Raw genomic sequence first — 19741 nt, forward strand, 5'->3', positions numbered from 1 at the left:
AAAAATATCCTCAGGTGAGGATTAACAACAACAAAGACTGTGTCCATTCAAGCGACACTAATCCACTAGATCAGTTGATGTGGGTGACTTGATGTTTCAGAACTGCTTGGGGCTAAGAGGCTGGTGCTGATCTGGCCCAAGTTCTGCTGACATACAGCAGAAAAAGGCAGCAGGCTAGCATCAAACTGCATTCTTTGAAGCTAAAGGTCTACACTGCAATCACAAGTGACCTGGTTTTATTAGCCTTGCTGCACCTTAGCCACAGGGCCAGGCAGGCCATGTGAGTGGGTGAAAAAGCACCAATCTAAGATGAAGCTTGCTGGCCCAGAGCCCCTGATGTACACAGCACCCAAATGCAGCCTGACTCACCCAGTTCCCACTTCTAAGTTAATACTTACACTTTCATTTGTATTGAGGGTGAAGTTGATGTCTGATACCCGATCAAAAGAAACACTGTAAACAAAATGTAAGTGTAGAAATAGTTAATTATCTAGACTCACAGAAACAGTATTCATAAAATTTTCCAAATTTAAAATATTTACACTATCATTAAAATCTGCATACATTAAAAGAACACATACTCTTCTTGCATTAAATGATACCCCCTCCTTTGGAATTAAGGGATTTATATAAAATGGGAAGGCTGGCCAGCTGGTGTGGCTCAGCAGTTGAGTGGTGACCCAGGAACTAAGAGGTTGCCAGTTCAATTCCCAATCAGGGCACATGCCCAGATTGCGGGCTGAATCCCTAGTGGGGGTGCTGTGCAGGAGGCAGCCAATCAATGGCGTCCTCTCTCATTGATGTTTCTTTCTATCCCTCTCCCTTCCTCTCTCTCTAAAAATCAACAAAAAAATATTTTAAAAAGAGAGAATATTTTTTTTTAAATGGGAAGGCTGAAATAGAAGCCTTTTGAGAAACAATAAACACACCCTCAAAGACATCCTATAAAAGATTTTTAACATCCATGGACAACTATGGCTCCATAACCAGGAAAAGGTTACTCACAAAGAAATAAGTCAAAACATAAAAAGCACACACAAGTTCTCCAGGTACAGCCAAATTCATGTATGAAAGACACAGATGGCCCTGAAATCTTAGGCTTGAATACGGCATTAGGAAGAAAGCAAGGAGTAAAAAATTTCAGAGCCTGGTAACATAATTTTTTAACAGGTGGGGCTATCTTATCATCTTAAAAGATCTAGTCTAATCAACCATTATTTTATTTTTTAAGTCCCCCAATACCAATTTTAAAGAGAGTATGGAATCCTAACAAGTGGCATTTAATGAGTGCAGACAGGCATGTGCAGAGATGCTGTGTGGGGAGCCTGCAGATTCCAGTGTGTGCACCCCTAGGGGTCAGACATGAACGCTCCCTTTGGATTGCTCAGGGCTATTGACAGCTTTCCACCCCTGCGGCTGACAGTGGAGCCTGAAGCGCAGGGTGCCAACGTGGCCTTGAATGGCAGTTACAGTGAGTTGGAATGTCTTTTAGCTTCTCCCATGCCTAAACTGTAGCTGTGATAGACAACAGCCTCCACTGGCTGTAGTTCCACAAACTATTTTGAGGAACCACAACAATCTGGTATTCCTGAGCGTCGTCAGGGAGTCTCCTGTGAGAACAGCCATCCAACATTCAAAACTTTGTTTTCAATGAGCCATGCTACCCGTCTCTGAAACACTTTATTCCCCCAGGGAAGATGCTAGACCGTCTGTTTCCATTTCTGAGGATCACCCACACAGCTTCTATCTGTTAGTTTTCTACAGCACCAGCAATGCCCCCTGCTGTGCTCCTCTTACCCTGACTGCAGAATGAGTGGTCTGGCTGCCTGGCTCTTGCAAAAAACCCAACTCTGCCTTATGGTGAGTACCCTAGAGAAGGGAACACAGGGGTGGAGCTGCTCCTGCACCCTCACTGTGTGCTGTAAGGGAAGGTGCTGCTCAGGCCTGGGAAGTAACACAGGGATTTCCTGCTTTAGTTCTGCCACCTAACTCTAATGACTGAAGAGCAGCAGAATGAATTAAGTTTTAGTAAAAATAAACTTCTGTGAAATAGGTCAAGCCCAAAGGCAATCCCTCTTAGTGGGAGACTATCTAATTCCTCCCTGTCCTTTGGGTGCTGCAGGGCCTGACAGGTTAGAACTAATCTGGAAGGGTAAGTTCCTCCTGACTCATGGGTGCAGACAAGTTCCAAGAATCCAGGAAAATCACAAAATGTCTCACAAAGAGCAAGAGCATACGACACAATTATGGAAGCAGGAAAATATACTCACTTGCCAATGTCATCTTGATCTGCAAACTTCTCATCGTTGAAGCCAAACTGGTCAATAAAATTGGACGTCATTTGTTGCATCTGATAATCAGAAAAGGCCTGGCAACCCCAGGACCAGTGACAGTGATATAATGATTCTAATGACATTCTACAGACTACTTGCCCACTGTGTTTCAGAAACCACCTTATTTATCTAGCCATAGGGCTTTAAAAGTTGGTGTGTTTTCTAAGAAAAATTTCAAATAATTTCAGACATAATTTACCCAAGAGGAAATGTTTGGAATTTGGTCCACAAGTCATTCTAATGCATATGTCACTGTAATAAATGTTAAGGGACCACTCTGTCTCCTACTGCAAATTATCTTGAGAGAGGATTGGGTTGTCTAGTTGAAAGAGATGATTCAAGTGACATGTGACAGTCTGAAATTATAAGGTGTACTGGCTACCTCTGGACACCACCAACCTTCTCATTAAGATCAAACAAGTGACCACCTACCCTCCCTCCCTGCGTCCCCTGCCCCATCCCATTACAACCACACAGCATTAGAGAACATCCACGACCCTACAAACACAATGTTCATTTAAAAAAGAAAAAGATTAAAGTTTTAGAGGTTGGAACGAGTATAAAATTAACTTCTATCCTACCTACCTTAGAGAGAGGACAGAAAGTTCTAGTACTAATCGGAAACCACTCTGAAAAGTCTACAACACTGTTTCCTACACCACTTCTAGAGAGCCCAGCTCACGTAGGTTTTCTTAGGTGGAAAATGGGGGAATGTTAAAATGAACTCCACAAAAATGTTGATATTCTAATTTAAAAGAACAAGCAAGGCCAGGGCAAGTGAAACAGGGAGTGTGTTCTATGCTATGGATCAGGAGTAAAGAATTTATGAATATAAGCAAGTACCACTCCTCACTCTACCCCAACAATAAATATGGAGACGAAAAACAATGTGTGTGATGCCTGTGGACAGGTAAGAGCACTCTTTCCTGCAGGTGAGTCCCACACAAGGGGCATGAACAGCAGGTGGTGGCTGAACTAGAGGCATCATTCCTGAGGCCACTTGCTGGGAGGGAGGCTGTAGCCGAGTCAGTCCTCTCTGAGCAGAGATCGTGGATTCCATCCTGCAAATTGCTGCAGACATGCCCTGCCCTTCCTTCCTGGTCATTCATTCTGGGAGCAGGGAATTATGGCATGAATAATCCAAGTTGTGGGTAATTAAAAAATAAACCTTATATTTGGCTTTGGAAGGCCTTTTAGGTCTGAAAAAAACTTTATCTACTTTCCTGCAACCTAAAACCTCACCTTTTGCTTTAACTCCAGATACCCACCGCCATCTCTGTTCGTTCTCACACTGTCAGGCGGTCCCTTCTTGCCCAGACATGACACTCTATGAGCACATGGGGCACAGGGCCAGCCTTGCAGGCAGCTACTAGGAAGGCACACCAAGGCTGGGTTGTGGGAATCTGGGACCGAGTCTTGAATACGTTATTGGAAAATATGATGTGTAGCATGGCAATTCATTAAATCAAAAAGGAATAAACCAGCTGTCTTTTACAAGTTAAAATAATGCTTGGTAACTTCAAAGACGTGCCAGAGAATGAGTCGTCTTTCTGAGAGAGCAAGCAGCATAGCCCAGGCTCTGAGTTTATAGGAAATCTGGTCACACAGGGAAAAGGTCCTTCTCAATTATTGTGTTCGACTGTTTTTTTCCCTTTATTTATTTATGTATGTATGTATGTATGTACTTCTGGAGATCCTATTGTAAGTCTTTTGGGTGTAAAAGGGAAGAAATATTACCAAAAGTATTCCTTTAAATGCTTCCTGATGTTTTAGCTGCTTCATAAACAGAATGCAAATTCTAAATGTATTATAAATGTGTATGTCAATGCCTACATTTATGTACATACAATCATCCCTCAGTATCCATAGATTGGTCCTTGGACCTCCTTGGATACCAAAATCCGAGGATGTTCAAGTCCCTTACATAACTGTGTAGAGTATTTGCATGTAAAACATGCACATCCTCCTGCACACCTTAATTCACCTGTAGGTTACTTATACCTAACACAATGTAAATGCTGTATAAATAGTTGTTATACTGTATTGTTAGTCCTCATTAATGCTAAGTCTATTATAGCTTCCACATAGATATAAACTAGCAAAGAACTTCAGGTTTCAAACCTGATTTTCACTAATAAAGAAAGCATCAAGGCTTACTAAACCCATGTAAGTGAAGATGTTACTGTATTCTATTTAAAGCTACATAAAAAGTGCTTTGAACTCTGAGAAATCCAAATCTGGAAAGCACCATATGGCTGTCTAGCTATTAAAATCTTTTCATTATTAAAAAACAAAAGAACCACATTTCCCAGAACTAACATCCTGGCCAAAGTCAGGGATGTACAAGTCACTGAGAAGTGAGCCCAATGCTTCATTAAGCAAATCTCTTTGGTGGAGCCACCTGGGAAACAGACACCAGGCCACTTGTCTGACCTGCCTGCCTGCCTCCTGACAAACCTGTCTGGAATGAGGAGCAGGAGCAGGCTAGAGGGAGACCTCCTCACCCTCCACATCAGTTAGGCAGAATTACAAGGAGAAAAAGTCAAACACCAGCAGTGAGGAAACCACAGGAGGAGGCAAAACAATGCCCTGAGCCAAACGTGGCCGCACGGGTGACATGCTCAGGTTGTCCAATGACCTCCCTAAGCTCTCTACCCTCGGGACTTGACCAACATGAGACCTCACTTCAAATGTGAACGAGAACTTGAAGTTCTTATTCATATGAAAAAGAGCTCTGAACTAAAGTAACCTAGACTCATATTCTCAAATGAAAAAGAAAAAATGCTTTAGAGCCCATTTCTTATTTTTAAAATGATCCATGATTGGTTAAAACATGCAAAACAAGTGCCTGTCAGTCAGGAAAGAACAGTTACTCTCCTACTTTCAGAGGGTTACACAAAGTGGACAAAATCCACAGGAATAAGCCGGTGAGAGCTGTTACTCAGGCAGTTTTGTGACTGAGTTACTTCCTGTGCACATCAACAGTCTGTCAAACCACAAAGAAGCCAGAAACTTACCCAGAGCAATTATAACCCTGGAACCAGGTTTCCTGAGAAATAAGGGATCCAGTTCCAGACCCCTACACCCAACCACTCCTTGATTAAATCAGTGGCCCAAAACCCTAAGTTTATTAGCTTATGTATCAAAAGAAGTTTCAAGTTATTTAACAGGTACAAAATCACCATGGTAATTTACATTCTCCACCACCATGCTTCACTGTGGGGAGGAGCATGTGTAGCATGGGGTTCACACTAGGTTAAGTGGACATTGTCAGTACTCTGCCGGTGCTCCAGTGGAGGGGAAGGCTGACATCAAAGTGCTTCCTGGGGTAGCACCAGAGAACTCGAGTCAAGAAAGGATTGCTTGCAGGCATGAGGGCTCACAGCAAGCCAGGAGGGCACCCTGGGGGGCAAGTGCTGCGGATCCGCAAGCCAGCGTGGGACAGTGGCAGTGAGGGGCTGCTGCCATCCATAGGAAGGCCCTGCTGTTCAATAGCATCCCCTATAGGATGGCTGCTCCCTGCCTAACCTTGGGAGGCTGGCTTCAAATTCAAGAGCAGCAGTGCCAAGAATCAAAAGAGAGCCCTGGTTGGTGTGGTTTGGTTGGGCATCATCCTATGCACAGAAAGGTCTCCGGTTCATTACCTAGTCAGGATATATGCCCACGATGCCGGTTCAACATCCCTGGTTGGGGTATGTTTAGAAAGCACCGATTGATGATGTGTCTCTCTCTTCTTCTTCCCCTTTCCCTTCCTCTCTAACAATCAATAAAAACATATTAAAAAAGAAGAAAATCTGCCCTAACCAGTTTGGCTCAGTGGATAGAGTGTCAGCCTGTGGACTAAAAGGTCCCAGGTTCGATTCCGGTCAAGGGCATGTACCTTGGTTGCGGGCACATCCACAGTGGGAGGTGTGCAGGAGGCAGCTGATCGATCTTTCTCACTCATCAATGTTTCTAACTCTCTATCCCTCTCCCTTCCTCTCTGTAAAAAATCAATAAAATATATTTTTTTTAAAAAGAAGAAAATCAAAAGAGTCCAGCCAACTGTGGAAATGCCACTCCAGACCTATCTTGAAAATGTGAATGTTAAACTGCCTTATTATCAAAATCAAGCGATTGCTTAGCTCAGCTTACACTGGAAGGTAAGCTACTTGGATGCCAAAGACGGGCCAGTATAACCATTAGATGCTTCAGCCTGGCCCTGATAAACAATGAGGCTTACAGATTGAGGGAAAAGAAGCTAAGCAACACTCGGTGCCGGGTGGGAAGGTGACCACGTTAATTCTGTTGTCACACCAAAGGAACTGATATGTGAAAATCTGGTCAACTTCTGCATATGAAGAGCAGATGACTTTTGAAAGGGCTTCTATTTTTAGCTCCCAAACTTGATACCCAGGTGAAATAATTTGTCACCTTTCCAAAAACCACCAATGGATGATAAATCAGTACATTTATTTTTACAACCTGTTTTCTCCCTCACAACAATTATAAGCAGCTGATAAATGGAGATAAGTTTGGGGGCAGTTGCTTCAACTAGAATTTAATTTAGAAGTTACTATAATAGACATTAAATATATTAGAAACATATAAGCTATTTGGTTCAGGGATATTTGTGACATTAATAGGGTCTTATTCCTATGATTTTTACCCCAAGTTCTCTACTACCGGAATCCTTAAGCAACAAGTTAACTACTGTAAAGGTCTACATAGCAAGCATGTCTGAGACGCTTACTAAACTATTCAGTTCATTCAAATCTCTTGAAAACTTACCCAAATCATCATTGTTATCAAGCATGAAACATTTCCTGGAAATATCAATACAAACCTTCCTCTCACATATCCAACACTTCCTATTTAAATGCTTTTACTAATTAATAAGTAACCCTAAATCACATCCTGACACATAATCTGTCTCTAAAACCGATTCATAAATGGCAACTGGACTAAGCATTTAAAATAAAAACAAAAAGCAAAGCTTTAGGCATCACTCACTTGCTGCAAAGAAGAATCCTGTGAGAAACCCGTTTCTTTAAAGTCAATTTCATCATCACTGGATGAATGAATATGGCAGGTTGTAACCTATATGCATAAAAATGTAAAAGACTATTTAACAGAGAAAAGTTTTGGACATTTGCATCATCATTTTTATGGAAAAATTACAACAGCAAGAACAAAACTAAGTAACAGTTAAGTTGTAAAACCCACCCGATATTCATGGGTGCACTTCACTCAACCAGATGGTTTGGCTTCCTGCCCTCTGCCGCCCACTTGTGGTGATTTCACTCATTGCTAGCATCACCAGAAAACAGGTAAGAGATGAGTTACTCCCTTCAAGTGATTTTATCTCCTATAAAATGTTTACAAAGGGAAGGCAGAAGGAATGGCTCAGATGAAATATAAAAATAATTTATATGTGCCAAGCCTGAGAGCTAAAACTGCAATTCCCAGGAATTACTAATCAGCCACTAAAAGGTCAGGTTTAAATATTATGATTACACTTTAAATTCTTGCATTTCCTGCCCACTCTAAGCACTTAACTTAATAGTCCTCTGCTTGTAAAAAGACCCCAAATTTTCCACCCCTTAAAAAGTACCGCCCCTGCGATTAGAACTTATAACCAATTCATTAATTAAGCAAAAACACAAACATGAACTCTGCTCACCAATTCATGGTGATTTTTATTAATTTACAAATGTCACATAATATTAGAGGGAAATGTATTAACAATTAGGAATGAAGAAATACAAATGACTAATAGTACTAATAGCAATAACTGCTACATAGGAAGTAACAACCATAAATAATCTGTACACCCTAAAAACCAGCACAAGGGTCACTTACACATTTCCTGAGTTACTCTTCCTAACTTTCTGTACAAGTGTGTTGGGCAGAGACCACTGTCATCAGGGGAGGACACTAGAGGCCATTACCTACCAGCCCTCGAAGCTGTGCCGAATACCGTGGAGTTACAGAACCTGCCGATCTGATTTTTGAGGTTTCAACACTGGTTCAAGCTCAAAGTAGAATCTAAATAGATCTATATGTGGTTGGGCTTGTGAAATTCTGACTAAATTACAGCCTGAAAATTAACCTTTCTCTATGGCTGACCATCTGTGGTAAAGATACTAAGCCCAAGTGAATAACCCAGCATTTTCAGTTCATTTCCTTTCTATGCCCCCTAAGGTCGAGAGGACACATTCACACCTAATTTTGAATCTGGTCTGATAAAATCAGAGGCAGAATTTGTGATCAATGAAGGAAACCTGCTTATGTCAATCCTACTGCAGTAAGTTAATGGGGAAAGATGTGGGGAGGATGGGATATGCCAGGAGTGCCCATTCAGAATGCAGAGGAGGTGGCAGAATACTGCTTGGTCATGGCAGGTGGCTTTTCCTGGGGCCATTGCTATCAAGAGCGGGTCAAGTGGTTCCACTGCACAATAGATGTAGAGGAGCTTTGGGCTACTTGGCTGGCAGGCTAGTGTCTGAGTCATATTATGCCATTGTGTGTTTTACACCATGGGGGGTACAGAATTAAAGGCAATTCACAGGGCAAGCAAGGTGAATCAACAAGAGAGAACCAAAAAAGAGATGGCTACTCCTGTCTAAGTTTAAAAAGGATACAACATATGCTCATGCAGACTTTTACTTTTTGCTACAAAGTAACATGTTTAGCTCATTAATGAGAAAGAAACTAGCTTTTGTTGAGCAACTAATGTGCGCCAGACATCAAAGCAATTCTGGGAGGGATCTAAAACAGTATTTTTCTCCAAAAAGAAACTACTGTTTTAGAAATTTATTAATACTAACAAAATGCACGTACATACACCTTTGTTATTGAAAGATGTGGGGATTCTGCCCTAGGATAAAGCATTGGCCTGCAGACTAAAAGGGTCCTGAGTTCAATTCTGGTCAAGGGCATATGCCTGGATGCGCCCCAGTAGGGGGCGTGCAGGAGGAAGCCAATCAGTGATTCTCATCACTGATGTTTCTATCTCTCTCTCCCTCTCCCTTCCTCTGTGAAATCAATAAAAATATATTTTAAAAAGAGATGTGGGGATTCTGATTTAATACTCTGTGGTAAAAAGACAATTTAATTTACCCACAGGGGAAAACTTGCTAATTGGAATCCCAACAGTTCATTATACAGATGTAGCCACTACGAGTCCTGATCTAAACTTCTAAACACAGCCTTTTGAGGCATTCCATTTCAGTAAATGCCACCTTCATTCTTCTCCTTTAGTTAAAATTTCAAGTCATTTTGCTTTTTCTGTCCCATGCACATCTATCCACTCTGCTGTCAAATATAATCTAGCCCTTGCTCAGGTGCTTGCAGTGTTGTCCAGTACACCAAAAGGTGGCAGGTTCAATTCTCGGTCAGGGCACCTACCTGGGTTGTGGAATCAATCCCCAGTCAGGGCAGGTACAGGAGGCAACCCATTGATGTTTCTCTCTCCCCCCTACTTCCTCTCTTTCTAAAAATCAATTAATATATATGTGTAAAAACCTAGAATCCATCACCTCTCATTAAATCTTTTTAAATTAAATTTACTGGGGGTGACATTGGTTAATAAGATTATGTAAGTTTCAAGTGTAGATTTCTATGATACATGATCTGTATATATTGCATTGTGTGCCCACCACCCAAAGTCAATCATCAAATCTTTATTACCTTCCTAGTGTGAGATAATGCTGTGTCATGCAGCTAACTAGTCTCCCTGCATGCCCAATATAGTCTAGTCTCAACCCAGCAGCCATAATAATCTTTTAAAATATACATCACTTGTTAGTTCCTAAGCTCATGGCTCTTCATCATACTAAGATCGCAACCTGAGGGGCTTGCTGTGGACTAGAAGCTGCACAAGATCTGACCTCAGACCTCACGTCCCATTCTCTCCCTTCCTTGCTTGATCAAGGACACCGTGGCAGGCTCTGCACACAGGAACCGCCCCAATCTCAGTCCTTTGTACTCACCATTCCTCCCTCACTGCCATCAAGGCTCTAGAAAAGTTACCTTCTCAATGTAGTTTTCCTAGACCACCTCATTTAAAATTGCGCTCCTCCCTGGGAGTTTATCCATCCACTTATCCCTCCAAGGATTTCTGCCAATCTGATCTAGTACAGCGACCTCGTGTCTGGCACATAGCAGCCATTCAAGTATTTATTGAATTAATGAGTACTAGTAAACCACTAAATGAGAACACAGAATCATGACTTTTTAAAAAGTAACAAGTATATACAATCACTCTTGCCAGGCCAGATGTATTCTAAGCACTTTCTTGATGCTGCAGTGAAAATAGCTTTTAAGATGTTACTATCTTTCATAAAAAAAATTTTAGTTTTATACTAACTGCTGTTACAGGAAAAAACAAATGTTTCCTTTCATCTTCGCTGATTAGGCTGCTAAGGAAAATCACAAGCATGACTTGACTGTTAACCTCTGACCGGGAGCAGGTTAGAAACACCAGCTCTCAGAGGTTCCCCAGAACCTGATGGATCTCCAGGCAATTCATATGTGCACATTTGTGTGGGGCTTTTTTGTTTGTTTTTATTAATTCTTATCTGAGAATATTTTTTCCACTGATTTTTAGAGAGAGTGGAAGTGAGGGGAGGGACAGAGAGAAACATCAATGTGAGAGAGACACATCGATTGGTTGCCTCATGCATACGCCCTGACTGGGGTTGGGGATCGAACCTGCAATCCAAGTACATGCTCCTGAACTGGCAATCAAACTCGAGATTCTTCAGTGCACAGGCCGGCGCTCTAAACACTGAGACACCGACCAGGGCCATAGCACATTTGCATTACTGTCCACAAAAGACCTCCATAAACTATCTCATCAGTGCTGGGAAAGAAGCACCAAGACTTTTCATTCTCTTTTTTCTTCTTCTTTTGTTGAGACTTTTCATTCTCTTCCTTGAGAATGAAACCCAATTTTCCAAAGTAAGCAGAAAAACATTTCCTACGTCATCTAAACTTACTCTACCTGAATCCATACCAGTATCTACAGTTTGGGGGCTTAGTCAAAACACAAAGGTCTCTGGATGTAATTAAAATACCGAATTTCATTCATAATAAACTCCCAACATAAAAGCATAAGCAACATATGAGTCTGCTGATGGGGTCAAAAGACTCAAGCACTCCAGAGCTCTCAGAGGGTGTAAGGAAATTGCTGCCCTAGCAGTGACAGGAGCTTGGGGCTGGTATAGCCCATCCTACATAACCAGCAAGTCCTCAAGCTCACAGCCAGTAGGACGGACAGTTAAGTATTTGGTGTGTAAATGAACAAATCCTTGCGGGGACTAGGAAAATACTAACAGGCCAGGGCAACACAACAATGTAGCAACTCAAGCATTTGGTTCTTGAGTCACAGGTTGACTCAAATTTTGTGAATAACCTGACATGATTTCCAGAGAGGTAGGTACCTGAGCCATCCTAAAACCAACAAAATCATGGCAGTGCATCTAATCTATCTATTTAGGGAGGAGCCAAGGAGAAAGCCATCTATTACCTAATGCAGTGGTTCTCAATCTTCCTAATGCCGCGACCCTTTAATACAGTTCCTCATGTTGCGGTGACCCCCAATTTCATTGTTACAAATTGAACATAATTAAAGCATAGTGATTAATCACAAAACAATATGTAATTATATATGTGTTTTCCGATGGTCTTAGACGGCCCCTGTGAAAGGGTCATTCGACCCCCAAAGGGGTCGCGACCCACAGGTTGAGAACCGCTGACCTAACGGCTGATTTGACTGATAACGTACCTGAGACAATGAGAAGGGAAATGCTTTCACCTGGACCTTGCACTACAGCACAAAAAGTGTGCCGCCCCAATGCCCCGCCTCCGGGCCACGTGGAGCAGCCACTGGGCCCCGCTCCGAGGAAATCCTGGCATAAGCCTTTCGAAGCAGTTGCTGGCCCCGCCCCCACTGTGCATGCTGCCATCTTGTGATAGCATTACGGCATGAGGGTTAATTTGCACATTACCTCTTTATTATATAGGATTCACAACAGCATATCTTCCCTGGAACATGGTTCCCAACCCCACTGGAATAGAGTCTGAAACATTCCGGGTGGAGAAGTGAAGAGTTTGGAGGCTGCAGGTAAAGTCTCCTTGGTGGCCTAGGACAGTCGTCGGCAAACCGCAGCTTGCGAGCCACATGCGGCTCTTTGGCCCAGTGGCATGGGCCACGAAGTTTCAATCACACTGTACGTGCACTCCCGCACGTGGTATTTTGTGGAAGAGCCACACTCAAGGGGCCAGTGTGCCGACCACTGGCCTAGGATGACTGTATAAGCATCTTTTAAAACCTGGAACATCTGTTACATCTGTATCCCTAAAAACCCTATAGGAAGAACTCAAGACTAAACGGAGGTGGTGTTTTAGTGCTGGGTATGTGGGACCAAGAAATTGAAGAGGTCCTGAGAGAGCAACCTGTAATTCTCAACAGAAAATAAAGTATAGAGAGGGCTAACTCACCTGGGATGTGAGCAAGGTGAACCGGGTTCCAAATCTGACCACTTTTGCTTTAATAAGCCACTGCTCCTTACTTCACTGCACTGCCGTCTAAGTATGGTGGCAAAAAGTGTAACAGGCAAAGGAGACCTGAGCTCCAATTAGAGCGGCAGGTGGAGCCTGTGGGGATTTTCCTTCAACACAGGTGCCCCGTCTAGATGTGCTGGACCCCGAAGGCTGCACATCAGTTTGCACGGCCTGCATGTGGATTACCTAACAACATTTGCACGGTCACACATCAGATTACTGACAACATCATGCAAAGTTATGGAGTGTTATCTGAACTGCAATGAAGTCCTTTATACAGAACTGTTCACAGAGAAATCTGCTTGAATTACCAAAGATAAAGAAGTTTTTTTAAAAAATTCCTTATAACAAGTTTAACTGGACTTTTTTTTTTACTTCCACCTATGAAGTCAATCTAAGGATAATTTTAAAAGAAGTCTCTTAAAGAAAATGAGAATATCCCTAGATATTATTCCCAAATATTCTTTTTTAAATAGAAATAAGACAAAAATCCTCTTAAAGGCGACCACCTTGCCTGCAAGGAATCAAACATGGGACCTCTAAAATGAAATGGCTTCATTTAACAGTATCAGAGAACGATTCCCCCTACAATAAACCCTGATTGTCCAGAATTTTAACCAATTTGATGGAGGGGGCAGGGCAATCTACAATGAGTACTATATTCACAAAATATTACTTAACCCTTCCTTGATGACTCAGGGCAGCCAAAGTGAATGTGTTTCTCTGTTGGGCTATAATACACTCAGACACTAAGGGCCGTAAGACCCATTTTAATTAAATGGCCCTACACAGCTCCCTTTTTATTGTTATTTCTTAACTTCATAATTCCTCCAACTCCTAATACCTACTGGTTCTATCATATGCCCACCTTAACAAGACATTAGCCCACCAATCTGTCAAGAGTCTGGAAAAAGATAACCAAATCTGTTAGACAATCTACAGTGGAGGAGGCAACAGGCCCTTCGGGGCGTGACTTGGGATGACCTGGTGACCATCTGTAGCTGCCTCAGCGTTTTCGTTTCTCTCCTGTTTCTAAATTCCATTTTGAACAGAGAAGGCTGCCAGAGACTTGACTAATAATTGACGAGTTACTGTTTATTAGAAATTCAAGACTGTGGCTGCTGGATTTGGATTTCAATTATAAAATTCAATGCCTGACATACCCACTTCCACGTGGAGTCAAGGCCACCACCCCAATCATTGGCTGCCATGTGCTTATGGAAGGAAATACTTTCCCACATCTTAAAAGCAAAGGCAATACTCACCTTAAAACTTAATGTGTTAAAAAAAAATGCATTCCAAAGTCCAATATAATTTTAAAAAATATTATCAATGCCATTATTCCCTGGCTAAAAGTACCAATCTGTTAAGGCTTTAAACTGGGGTTTCAAAGGCATCTACAAATTTTCTACCACTAAGAATGATCTAAAACAAGGGTCAACTAAACCGAGTAACATGCGGAAACATCCAAAGGAATAGTTAGGGTTCTGACCACCAAGGGTTACCTTTACCTGAGGCAGAAGGCAACACACCCAACGGAGTGGCAGGCAACTGTGGCTGAGGCGCTCAGGAAGCAGAGCACTAAGGGAAAGGGAAACCTCCTCTGGTGTGAGAAGGAGCGTCGGTGGCTTCCTTGTGCCCCTTTGTCACCCCAGGCAGGAATTAGGAGCTGACTAGGCAAATTAGCAAATACAATGTGAACACTGACCTGTCTTCTTGGTAAAGAAACAAACTTATCTTTGACACACTATTACCGGGACAAATGGAAGATCTTTCACGTCTTTCTGAATAAACGAGCAAAGGCTAAGTGCCCTGAAACCATAGAAATTTAACCTTGTAAAACCTACTAGATCTACCGTGTTCCTCTTGTTAGTTTCTCCTAAGGAGCTTGTGCAGAAGGTCTCCCATCGCTCCCTGAGGTCGTCTGGAAGATCTTGAGAGGGAAAGGAGGAGAAAAGTGTCATTACCATAGTGACCCACGCAGGCAAATAAACTCACCAGGTAACACAGGAGGCCCACCAAGCAGTTCCCAAAGGTGAACTCAGAGGAACCTGAGGGCTTTCAGGATCAGAACCCCCACTCCCCAAAAGTCTATGTTTGATGTCAAAAGCCCTTAGCAGCTGTAATTATAACACTTTTTAAAAATCTTTTGGTTAAAAACAAACTGAAAAATGTGAGTGTTTCCAATAAACTCTTCTGAGAAAGGCAACAGGTCTCGATTCCGGTCAAGGGCATGTACCTGGGTTGCGGACACATCCCCAGTGGGAGATGTGCAGGAGGCAGCTGGTCGATGTTTCTCTCTCATCGATGTTTCTAACTCTCTATCTCTCTCCCTTCCTCTCTGTAAAAAATCAATAAAATATATTTAAAAAATTAAAAATCTTTTGGTTAAAAACAAACTGAAAAATGTGAGTGTTTCCAATAAACTCTTCTGAGAAAGGCAACAGGTCTCTAAGGTGGAGGAATGCTATCTTTCTTCACAGTCACATAAGTTTAGGAAATGCCGCAAATGTCGGCTCCTGCACATTTTCTTGAGGTACTCTGATTGACATTTGACCAAAGAATGTTCCATGGAACCCAGTATGGCTTTTCAAACTGATCAAAAATAATGTTTCCTAAATGTTTGTGCCATAGGCCAACACATGGATCAGATGCAATAGGGAAATTCTACGTTCCAAAGAATTTTAAAAGAAAAGGATACATAATGCCTTTTCTGAGAAAATGAAACCACAGCTGTAATCTTGGAGGCCTTACTAGACTACAGCTGTCATCTGAAAATTCTGCTTTAAATATATTTTTTTTATTGATTTTTTACAGAGAAGAAAGAAAAGGGATAGAGAGTTAGAAACATCGATCAGCTGCCTCCTGCACACTCCCCACTGAGGATATGCCCGCAACCAAGGTACATGCCCTTGACTGGAATCGAACCCGGGACCCTTGAGTCCGCATGCTCTATCCACTGAGCCAAACCGGTCAGGGCTGACAATTCTGCTTTAAACACACACCTGCATGCACCAGGCACACAGCGCTGGCATGCAGCCACCATACAAGAGACCAATCTAAAAAACCATCTCATACACACACGGCCACTTCTCTTGGTAAGAACAGAAAGATAACCTGTGAGGACCTGGCTTATACCTCTCTCAAGAAGCAAAATTCCAAGTGGGCAAGCCCCAATTTTTCCATCACGGGGCAACAGCTATTCTTTGAATGCACATTCGATAGTTAACAGCCTCTTGAACACGTAAACATTCTTAAAAGATAAACGAAGAAGGGACTGGAAAATGATTTTCATCATTACTCTGAAAGAACTCTGTCTGCAAAGGTGAGGATTTTTCACAGAATAAGTCCCAGGGCTAGTGATTCTGTTGGTACACAGAGCTCCCTCGTTTTAGAGGCGACAGACCGGGCCAGGGTCTGGGTGCCAGTATAAAAGGCACCCACACACTTTCTTCCAAGTAACCTTGGGCTGACTAAATTTCAATGTTAGTACAGGAAGAGTTCTTGTGTTAGTAATGGAGATGTGGACAAATGCTGAGAAATGTTTTAACACCCGTTAAAGGACTCAATCCACAGACTACACAGTTGGTCTTCAGAAGGAAAGAGAAAGGAAGAGTAATTATAGCTCAAGGAACAGGTCACCGAGCAGTGTTCTTTGAGATGGAAAGTGGGTAACTCTAGTGTGCTGAGCTTGGCCAAGCCTGCAATACCTGCTAAAAGAATGCAGAAATAAGACAAGTAAAGAACAACTGTTCAGAACATTCTCAAGAAACTCATTCAAGTCTCCAGATAACTGTTAAAGAAACTCCACAGAGAACTACTACAAATGACAGAGTATTTCCATTTTATCTTTAAATCCTTTCTCTGACCCTACAAAACTGTGATGAGAACTCCAGAAAGCACTTACCTTTGATAAGCTGCTGCACCAATACGCTATTAGGGCCCTTATCAGTGCTGTGCACGATGCAGTTAGCTATCCTCGTCAGGTGTCCCATGTAGCCATGCCGTCGTCCTCCCTGGGCCCTGATAGCAAAGGACAGACATTCAGATTCCTGACAGGACGGAGCGATGAAACAGAAAAGCAGGGTGCCAGAATATTACCAGGCTTGGGGGTGAGGATGGAGGTGGGGTGGCAGAAACTCTACTCAAAAATTATACTATAGCTTCACTCAATGGGACAAGGTTTATTCAAATATGCCAACCAACTAACCAACAAACCATTAATCCTCAATAACATATTAGCTTTAAAAAACCAACAAAACCCAAACATTCATTGATGCTTCATGTTTCTGTGACTTCCCTTATCTTTTTTGTGAAACTATTTTTCAGACTTTAAATAGATCGTAGGGAACTGCTTCATTTTGTTAAAGGTCATCAAATTTTAATCAATTAATAAAGATAATCACCTACCAATAGCATTTCTCAAGTTAAAATATTAGCTGATTTGAAGATTTGGCCAAGAGGTAATCATCTCATGTCTGGCCCACATATCACTTGGAATACAGGCAAATCATCCCTGTCCCTTTCCCCATTTAGGGTCTAACCTTCCCAACTATATCCATCTTTCCATTTAGACCAACGCCTATTACAAAGACCACCGGTAGGAAAAAATAAATCTGTGTAACAAACTACTTACATGCATCAACTAAGACTCGAGTAATCTTGCCAATCAGCTAATGGAAATTTCCTGACAAGAAAGTAGGCAATTCCTCCCTCTAGTTCCATGAAGTGACATTTCTGCACAGTGAGAACATGGGGAGCGCAGAAACAGAGTGCTAGGTCCAGCCGTTACTGAGTAGGACTGGACTTTACAACTCTTCCTTCAACTCCACATTATTCTCAGAAAAACAGCCATTCAACAAGGACCAGGAAGTCTCAAAAGCAGCACAGAGGTGGGTAGTACTCCCAACCCCTGATTTCCCCTCAAGAGGGAGAATGACAGAGGGATCAAAAAATAAATTATTAAAAAAATACCTGTTACAATGAAATACCCTGGCCGTCCAAGGAGAAGCATTTGTAACTATAAAGTGCCATATACCATATACCATGTAATCACTTTCACTGCTCTCTGTCCAAGGTAAGGGAGGACATTTTCTTCAAACAGAAAATCAAACTGAATTCCTATCAATTTACTTACTGTTTCTTCTCGTTCATTTCCCAGGCATCAAGTATTCGTTCTATTAACTGACATTTTTGAAAAAGCTGAATGAAAAGGAATATTCCAGTTAATCTTTATATAAATGTCAAAGTGTCAAAATTTTAAAGTGAGCTAGAATAGTGATATGTGTAGCCCAGCAAGCTACTAGTAAATATAGCTGTTAATTATTGGCTAAATCATTGGCTAAATCAAATGCAGTGTGGTGATAAGTGTACCCGAGGCTCTCAGAACACTACAGGGATTCCAGACAGGACCTGTGCATCTACTGGGAAAGGACAGTATTTCAAGTAATGCTACCAAGGAGCTATTGATCTATAGCAAACTAGGCTTTATTAACCATGGAAATTTGGCCCAGAAATACAGAGCCTGACTAAAATTAAAATGGAATAAAGAAGATTGTAAGTCAGAATTCACAGTAATACTTGTACTTTCGTTTTTAATCCTCACCTGAGGATATTGTTTTTACTGATTTTAGAGGACAGGAAAGGGAGAAAGAAACACAGATGTGAGAGAGAAACACTGATCAGTTGCCTCCCACATGCACCCCAACTGGAGATTGAACACGAAACCTAAGTATGTACCCTGACCAGGAATTGAAACCACAACCCTTCAGTGCATGGGACGATGCTCCAACCAACTAAGACACTGGCCAGGGCAATCCTATTTAATATAGAGGGGATATGCTAATTGACCGTCACAAAGATGGCGGCACCCACAGCCAATAAGGAGGGAATATGCTAATTGACTGCACCACCCTCAAAGATGGCGGCGACCACAGCAAAAGGGGAGGGCAATTAGGGGCGACCAGGCCAGCAGGGGAGGGCAGTTGGGGGGACCAGGCCAGCAGGGGAGGGCAGTTGGGGGGGGGACCGGGCTGGCAGGGGAGGGCAGTTGGGGGTGACCAGGCTGGCAGGGGAGGGCAGTAGGGGGGGCCAGGCCTGCAGGGGAGGGCAGTTAGGGGGGACCAGGCCTGCAGGGGAGGGCAGTTTGGGGCAACCGGGCTGGCAGGGGAGGGCAGTTGGGGGCGATTGGGCCAGCAGGGGAGCAGTTAGGCATCAATCAGGCTGGCAGGGGAGTGGTTAGTGGGTGATCAGGCTGGCAGGCAGAAGTGGTTAGGGGCAATCAGGTAGGCAGGCAGGAAGGCAGGCGAGTGGTTGGGAGCCAGCAGTCCTGGCAGTCAGACATCCTCCGAGGGGTCCCAGATTGGAGAAGGTGCAGGCTGGGCTGAGGGACACCCCCGGCCCCCCGCCAGTGCACGAATTTCATTCACCAGGCCTCTAGTATACTTATACTTTTTAAATGTGAGCTATAATTCATTTCACACTTAAGTGGAAAAACTCTATGACCAGGAGTAGCAGAAAAAAGCAATCAAGTAAGCTTACATGTTTCAACAACAAATTGTCACCAGTGGATTCCTGATCAGTAATGGTGCTATTTTCTGTGTTCTCAAAGGGACTTGCAAGTATCAGTGCAACACAAATTTCCACTTGTGTATGTAAAAAGTTATTCCATGTATATTTGAAGAACATGTCCTACAAAAAAAACAATTCTTTCTTTTATTCAGTTACCTCAATATTTAAGTCACTGCTTTAAAATACTGACCAAATAATAATTTAATAAAGTAAAAATGATGTGTTCTTAGTCCAATAGGACTACTAAAAGAATACAAGTTTATTTGAAACAGCACTTTATAGACTAAATA

At 42.4% G+C, this 19741-nt stretch overlaps 1 protein-coding gene across 6 annotated transcripts in view; it reads right to left on the minus strand.

Annotated features, from left to right (window-relative positions):
• Positions 1 to 19741, minus strand: part of PPP6R3 (protein phosphatase 6 regulatory subunit 3) — a 79361-nt gene that overhangs the window by 19179 nt on the left and 40441 nt on the right. For 2 of the 6 annotated variants that reach the window (XM_006102470.3, XM_023743846.1), the window contains exons 10-16: positions 19422 to 19571; positions 18019 to 18083; positions 16789 to 16904; positions 14729 to 14814; positions 7326 to 7412; positions 2271 to 2368; positions 399 to 453 (exon numbers count right to left, since the gene is read on the minus strand). In XM_006102470.3, coding sequence (XP_006102532.1) covers positions 399 to 453; positions 2271 to 2368; positions 7326 to 7412; positions 14729 to 14814; positions 16789 to 16904; positions 18019 to 18083; positions 19422 to 19571 — 657 coding nt within the window. The remainder of the gene's footprint in view (positions 1 to 398; positions 454 to 2270; positions 2369 to 7325; positions 7413 to 14728; positions 14815 to 16788; positions 16905 to 18018; positions 18084 to 19421; positions 19572 to 19741) is intronic. The other 4 variants (XM_023743844.1, XM_023743843.1, XM_023743848.1 and 1 more) reach the window with 4 other exon arrangements.

Source organism: Myotis lucifugus, unplaced genomic scaffold, assembly GCF_000147115.1.
Source record: "Myotis lucifugus unplaced genomic scaffold, Myoluc2.0 scaffold_415, whole genome shotgun sequence".
NCBI lineage: Eukaryota > Metazoa > Chordata > Mammalia > Chiroptera > Vespertilionidae > Myotis > Myotis lucifugus.